The 7,500-nt window shown below is 47.4% G+C and overlaps 1 protein-coding gene across 1 annotated transcript in view; it reads right to left on the bottom strand.

Annotated features, from left to right (window-relative positions):
- ehd4 (EH-domain containing 4) overlaps positions 1 to 7,500 on the bottom strand; it is a 23,354-nt gene that overhangs the window by 5,282 nt on the left and 10,572 nt on the right. Inside the window, exons 4-5 of the mRNA XM_083924207.1 lie at positions 369 to 535; positions 149 to 282 (exon numbers count right to left, since the gene is read on the bottom strand). Of these exons, the coding sequence (XP_083780333.1) occupies positions 149 to 282; positions 369 to 535 (301 nt within the window). The remainder of the gene's footprint in view (positions 1 to 148; positions 283 to 368; positions 536 to 7,500) is intronic.

Below are 7,500 nucleotides of genomic sequence, written 5' to 3'. Positions count from 1 at the left end.
TGAGTGAACAGAAGGATAAATTGATAAATGAATGGATGAATGAACGATTGCATGAATAAATGAAAGGATGAATAAATGAATGAACGGGTGAATAAATGAATGAATGCACAGATGAATGAATGAGTGAACGGATGAACGTGTGCACCACCTGTTCTCCGTGTTCTGCAGAGGCTTGGCCCAGAAGGAGCCCAGATAAACCCGGACCACCTCTGGAGTGTTGATCACTTTCCCCAGTGACCACATGAGGGCGCCGTAGACCCTCATCAGCTGCTGCGTGTCCACCTGCGAGCACACACAGGAAACAGGGGGTCACTTCCTGTCACGCGTTCCTAACGGTGACGGCGCTCCGAGTGACTCCGCCCTCCTACCTGGTCGGCCTTGTTGAGGACGACGCGGATCTTGTCGTCTTGACCTTTGAAGGCGCGGATCGCTTCGGAGAACTCGTCCGAAATGTCCAGTTTGTGAGCGTCGAACAGCAGAATGATCCGATCCACGCGCTCCCCGAACCACCGCAGCACCTCCGCAAAGTCATAACCTGCACACAGGAAGTTCATCCATTCATAACCACGTCTGCGTGAACGGGACCATCCACCAACGCAAAGTCATAACCTGCAGACAGGAAGTTCATCCATTCATAACCACGTCTGCGTGAACGGGACCATCCACCTCCGCAAAGTCATAACCTGCAGACAGGAAGTTCATCCATTCATAACCACGTCTGCGTGAACGGGACCATCCACCTCCGCAAAGTCATAACCTGCAGACAGGAAGTTCATCCATTCATAACCACGTCTGCGTGAACGGGACCAACCACCAACGCAAAGTCATAACCTGCAGACAGGAAGTTCATCCATTCATAACCACGTCTGCGTGAACGGGACCATCCACCTCCGCAAAGTCATAACCTGGAGACAGGAAGTTCATCCATTCATAACAACGTCTGCGTGAACGGGACCATCCACCTCCGCAAAGTCATAACCTGCAGACAGGAAGTTCATCCATTCATAACCACATCTGCGTGAACGGGACCATCCACCAACGCAAAGTCATAACCTGCAGACAGGAAGTTCATCCATTCATAACCACGTCTGCGAGAACGGGACCATCCACCTCCGCAAAGTCATAACCTGGAGGCAGGAAGTTCATCCATTCATAACCACGTCTGCGTGAACGGGACCATCCACCTCCGCAAAGTCATAACCTGCAGACAGGAAGTTCATCCATTCATAACCATTAAGTTTAGACACTAAAGGAGACGGTTAAGTTTAGTCTCTAAAGGAGACGGTTAAGTTTAGACGACTAAAGGAGTTATTGTTCATGGTCGTTGTGGAGGTGAAATGTGACACTTGAGAAAAGGACAACAGAGCGTGTGTGTGTGTGTGTGTGTCTGTGTGTGTGTGTGTGTGTGTGTGTGTGTGTGTGTGTGTCTGTGTGTGTGTGTGTCTGGGTGTGTGTGTGTGTGTGTGTGTGTGTGTGTCTGTGTCTGTGTGAGTGTGTCTGTGTGTGTGTGTGTGTGTGTGTGTAACATGATATGTGGCAGCAGTCTGGGTGTGGTTCCTCTTAAACTGGGTGACACTGAAGTGGAAACTAAAAACACAGAGAAGCTTTTTCCTGCTGGCAGAAAAAATCCTCCTCACAAAGTGAGCTCTGATCTGCTCCAGCGTTGTGTTTGCGTGTAAAGGTAAAAACACTAAAGTGAGCTCTGATCTGCTCCAGCGTTGTGTTTGCGTGTAAAGGTAAAAACACTAAAGTGAGCTCTGATCTGCTCCAGCGTTGTGTTTGCGTGTAAAGGTAAAAACACTAAAGTGAGCTGTGATCTGCTCCAGCGTTGTGTTTGCGTGTAAAGGTAAAAACACTAAAGTGAGCTCTGATCTGCTCCAGCGTTGTGTTTGCGTGTAAAGGTAAAAACACTAAAGTGAGCTCTGATCTGCTCCAGCGTTGTGTTTGCGTGTAAAGGTAAAAACACTAAAGTGAGCTCTGATCTGCTCCAGCGTTGTGTTTGCGTGTAAAGGTAAAAACACTAAAGTGAGCTCTGATCTGCTCCAGCGTTGTGTTTGCGTGTAAAGGTAAAAACACTAAAGTGAGCTCTGATCTGCTCCAGCGTTGTGTTTGCGTGTAAAGGTAAAAACACTAAAGTGAGCTCTGATCTGCTCCAGCGTTGTGTTTGCGTGTAAAGGTAAAAACACTAAAGTGAGCTCTGATCTGCTCCAGCGTTGTGTTTGCGTGTAAAGGTAGAAACACTAAAGTGAGCTCTGATCTGCTCCAGCGTTGTGTTTGCGTGTAAAGGTAAAAACACTAAAGTGAGCTCTGATCTGCTCCAGCGTTGTGTTTGCGTGTAAAGGTAGAAACACTAAAGTGAGCTCTGATCTGCTCCAGCGTTGTGTTTGCGTGTAAAGGTAAAAACACTAAAGTGAGCTCTGATCTGCTCCAGCGTTGTGTTTGCGTGTAAAGGTAAAAACACTAAAGCTCTGATCTGCTCCAGCGTTGTGTTTGCGTGTAAAGGTAAAAACACTAAAGTGAGCTCTGATCTGCTCCAGCGTTGTGTTTGCGTGTAAAGGTAAAAACACTAAAGTGAGCTCTGATCTGCTCCAGCGTTGTGTTTGCGTGTAAAGGTAAAAACACTAAAGTGAGCTCTGATCTGCTCCGGCGTTGTGTTTGCGTGTAAAGGTAGAAACACTAAAGTGAGCTCTGATCTGCTCCAGCGTTGTGTTTGCGTGTAAAGGTAAAAACACTAAAGTGAGCTCTGATCTGCTCCGGCGTTGTGTTTGCGTGTAAAGGTAAAAACACTAAAGTGAGCTCTGATCTGAACCTGACACCGCGGACTGGATCCCTTCAGTCTCTGACGCAGGTGATTTGTCTTTAAGGTCACCTTCAATACCTACAGTTTACACACACACACACACACACACCTGCATGAGTGTACATACAGCACTGTGGATGCAGTGGACACACGCACGCACGCCACACACACACACACACACACACACACACACACACACACACACACACACACACACACACACACACACACACACACACACACACACACACACACACACACACACACACACACACACACACACACACACACACACACACACACACACACACACACCTGCATTAGTGTACATACAGCACGATGGATGCAGTGGACACACACACACACACACACACACACACACACACACACACACACACACACACACACACACCTTCAGTAAACACCATCAGACTTCATGTTTCAGTCACAACGTACAACAGAGAGGAGGAGCTTGTGTTTGTGTGTGTGTGTGTGTGTGTGTGTGTGTGTGTGTGTGTGTGTGTGTGTGTGTGTGTGTGTGTGTGTGTGTGTGTCACAGCCACGTGCTTCCTGCTGCAGCTGCAGTTTCATTGATTGAAACTTCAGACGTTTAAAAATAAAGCCGACGTCTCGATCGTTGGGGAGATTTTTGTGCTGATGCCGGGAAAGAGGACGGGGTCCCAGAGTCCTGGACGTCTGATGCTGAAGGACTTTATTTATATGTGATGAAGAGAAGAGTCGTGCGTGAACACACCTCGTGTCTAAAGCTCAAACCGCAAAGTGAAGATTCTAACGTCTCATTGGTTATAATCCGTAACCATGGAGATAAAGATCCAGCGAGGAAAAGCAAAGTCAGCGTTTTTCCCCGCAGTTTAAACCTGATTATCCTCAGGTTCAGGTCAATCACCATGGTAACAGCGTACCCAGGGTAACAGACCCAGAGAAGTCCTTCAGTAACCGGGTCGTTCCTGCATGGAAACGCTTTTCTGGGGTTTCTCGTCTGCGCACGCTCCCCACTCCACTGCAGTGGCTTTAGACCCGGAAACAGAAGAAACCAGGAAGCAACGGCGCCCAAAACAACAACAACAGAGCGTTCCCTTTAAACCCAGGGAGGACGTCACCATGGCAACCAGCATCAGTACCAAGAAGAGCTGTTTGTGTCCTGGTTGTGTCCAAAAGTCGGCCATTTTGCCCACGCTGTGATTGAGACAAAGGTGAAGGTGGAAATAAAGGCGTGTTCAGAGCAGCTGGATGTTGGTGGAGCTCCACCTACTGTAGATCTGGGAACCACCCGTTTATTTTCCTCGTATTTCAGACGTGGTTTACGATCGCCCAGAGTCGTTTATCGGGTGTTACGAATGTCAATCAAATGCGTCCGTGCGTAGCTCAGAAAATCGTAACAGTGTAACCAGATGATGTTTGTAGAGTGACAGAAATTAGAAGAGGAAGAAGACGATGGGTCATAGATCCATGAGTACACGATGGCGTTGAGCGACTATTTCCGTTTGTGCGAGACAAACATGAAGGAAGAAGGTAGCGTTATATACGGACGCCTTACAGAACCAGATCCCTAGATGTAAACAAACTTCGGTGTGTCGCAGAGACGTCGTCGTGCCGTCCCTTAGATTTAGCAGCATGGGTCTAGGAAGGCTAGGACGTGACCATATTTGGACGAGAGGGTGGAACTGGGGAGGAGCTCATACCGCGCTAAGCTAGATGCTAAGCTAAACGCTATGGGGGGAAACCGCCTGTTGCTAATCATCTGGAGGTTTTTGCCGTCACTGCTCCCACGTTGCGTTCAGATGCTTCTGCGACGTGCGGTCCGTATAGTTCCGCATCCGTAAGCTTTCAGGATACGTGCAGAAATACAAACGCGGAGTACGTTGAAGGATCCGTCCGTACGCGTAGCTAACGTAGCACGTACTTCTTAAAAGTCCCTCCTCAGCTCCAGCCTGAGGAGACATTGATCTTATTTCAGACTGAAGCTTCTCAAGGATTTGTTTGGAGTCGGCATGAATAAAAGATGCGTGATGGCGTCACCTGACACCTGCGGGTTCAGGTGCTCAGGTGCTCAGGGGTTCAGGTGCTCAGGGGTTCAGGGGTTCAGGTGCTCAGGGGTTCAGGTGCTCAGGGGTTCAGGTGCTCAGGCGTTCGGGTGTTCAGGGGTTCAGGGGTTCAGGGGTTCAGGGGTTCAGGGGTTCAGGTGCTCAGGGGTTCAGGGGCTTAGGGGTTCAGGTGCTCAGGTGCTCAGGGGTTCAGGGGTTCAGGGGTTCAGGTGCTCAGGTGCTCAGGGGTTCAGGTGTTCAGGGGTTCAGGTGCTCAAGGGCTTAGGGGTTCAGGTGCTCAGGTGCTCAGGTGCTCAGGGGTTCAGGGGTTCAGGTGCTCAGGGGTTCAGGGGTTCAGGTGCTCAGGTGCTCAGGGGTTCAGGGGTTCAGGTGCTCAGGGGTTCAGGGGTTCAGGTGCTCAGGTGCTCAGGTGTTCAGGTGCTCAGGTGTTCAGGTGCTCAGGTGTTCAGGTGCTCGGGTGTTCAGGTGCTCAGGGGTTCAGGTGCTCAGGGGTTCAGGTGCTCAGGTGTTCAGGTGAGGAGCGAGCGAGCGAGCGAGTGTGAAACACGGCGTCCTCCGTGCTCAGCTGACAGAGACGCTCCTGCTCCACGGTTTCATAACGGCGGCTGCTGACTTCACTGCTTCCACTTCCTGTTTGAGGGGAAACACCTTCAGTCGAAACAATACCACTTCCTGTTCCCGGCTGCAACTGAATTTATGTCCTGGAAAGAATGTGAGAGTTCACCGGAGCGACGCTGACAGGAGCCGAGTTCAAGCTTCGTGACCGTTAAGTGTACACTACAAAAGGAGACCGCTGAGTTAAGACCACAAAAGGAGACCACTGAGTTTAGACCACAAAAGATGACCGTTAAGTGAACACAACAAAAGGAAACCACTAAGTTTAGACCACAAAAGGTGACCGTTAAGTGAACACAACAAAAGGAGACCGCTAAGTTTAGACCACAAAAGGAGAAGGTTAAGTTTGGTCACTAAAGGAGACGGTTAAGTTTAGGCAACAAAAGGTGACTGCTAAGTTTAGTCACTAAAGGAGACGGTTAAGTGTAGTCTCTAAAGGAGACGGTTAAGTTTAGTCTCTAAAGGAGACGGTTAAGTTTATTCACTAAAGGAGACGGTTAAGTGTAGTCTCTAAAGGAGACGGTTAAGTGTAGTCACTAAAGGAGACGGTTAAGTGTAGTCTCTAAAGGAGACGGTTAAGTGTAGTCTCTAAAGGAGACGGTTAAGTGTAGTCTCTAAAGGAGACGGTTAAGTTTAGACACTAAAGAAGACGGTTAAGTTTAGACACTAAAGGAGACCGTTAAGTTTAGACACTAAAGGAGATCGTTAAGTTTAGTCACTAAAGGAGACGGTTAAGTTTAGTCACTAAAGGAGACGGTTAAGTGTAGTCTCTAAAGGAGACGGTTAAGTTTAGACACTAAAGAAGACGGTTAAGTTTAGACACTAAAGGAGACCATTAAGTTTAGACACTAAAGGAGATCGTTAAGTTTAGACACTAAAGGAGACGGTTAAGTGTAGTCTCTAAAGGAGACGGTTAAGTTTAGTCACTAAAGGAGACGGTTAAGTGTAGTCTCTAAAGGAGACGGTTAAGTGTAGTCTCTAAAGGAGACGGTTAAGTTTAGACACTAAAGAAGACGGTTAAGTTTAGACACTAAAGGAGACCATTAAGTTTAGACACTAAAGGAGACGGTTAAGTTTAGACACTAAGGGAGACCGTTAAGTGTAGTCTCTAAAGGAGACGGTTAAGTTTAGACACTAAAGAAGACGGTTAAGTTTAGTCTCTAAAGGAGACCGTTAAGTGTAGTCTCTAAAGGAGACCGTTAAGTGTAGTCTCTAAAGGAGACCGTTAAGTGTAGTCTTTAAAGGAGACGGTTAAGTGTACTCTCTAAAGGAGACGGTTAAGTGTACTCTCTAAAGGAGACGGTTAAGTGTAGTCTCTAAAGGAGACCGTTAAGTTTAGTCACTAAAGGAGACGGTTAAGTGTAGTCTCTAAAGGAGACCGTTAAGTTTAGTCACTAAAGGAGACGGTTGAGTTTAGTCTCTAAAGGAGACCGTTAAGTGTAGTCTCTAAAGGAGACCGTTAAGTGTAGTCTCTAAAGGAGACCGTTAAGTGTAGTCTCTAAAGGAGACCGTTAAGTGTAGTCTCTAAAGGAGACGGTTAAGTGTAGTCTCTAAAGGAGACCGTTAAGTTTAGTCACTAAAGGAGACGGTTAAGTGTAGTCTCTAAAGGAGACCGTTAAGTTTAGTCACTAAAGGAGACGGTTGAGTTTAGTCTCTAAAGGAGACGGTTAAGTTTAGTCACTAAAGGAGACGGTTAAGTTTAGTCTCTAAAGGAGACCGTTAAGTTTAGTCACTAAAGGAGACGGTTAAGTGTAGTCTCTAAAGGAGACCGTTAAGTTTAGTCACTAAAGGAGACGGTTGAGTTTAGTCTCTAAAGGAGACCGTTAAGTGTAGTCTCTAAAGGAGACCGTTAAGTGTAGTCTCTAAAGGAGACCGTTAAGTGTAGTCTCTAAAGGAGACCGTTAAGTGTAGTCTCTAAAGGAGACCGTTAAGTGTAGTCTTTAAAGGAGACGGTTAAGTGTACTCTCTAAAGGAGACGGTTAAGTGTACTCTCTAAAGGAGACGGTTAAGTGTACTCTC

The sequence above is a fragment of the Echiichthys vipera genome (genome assembly GCF_963691815.1).
Source record: "Echiichthys vipera genome assembly, chromosome: 12".
NCBI lineage: Eukaryota > Metazoa > Chordata > Actinopteri > Perciformes > Trachinidae > Echiichthys > Echiichthys vipera.
This window is presented reverse-complemented; position numbering and strand designations above follow the sequence as displayed.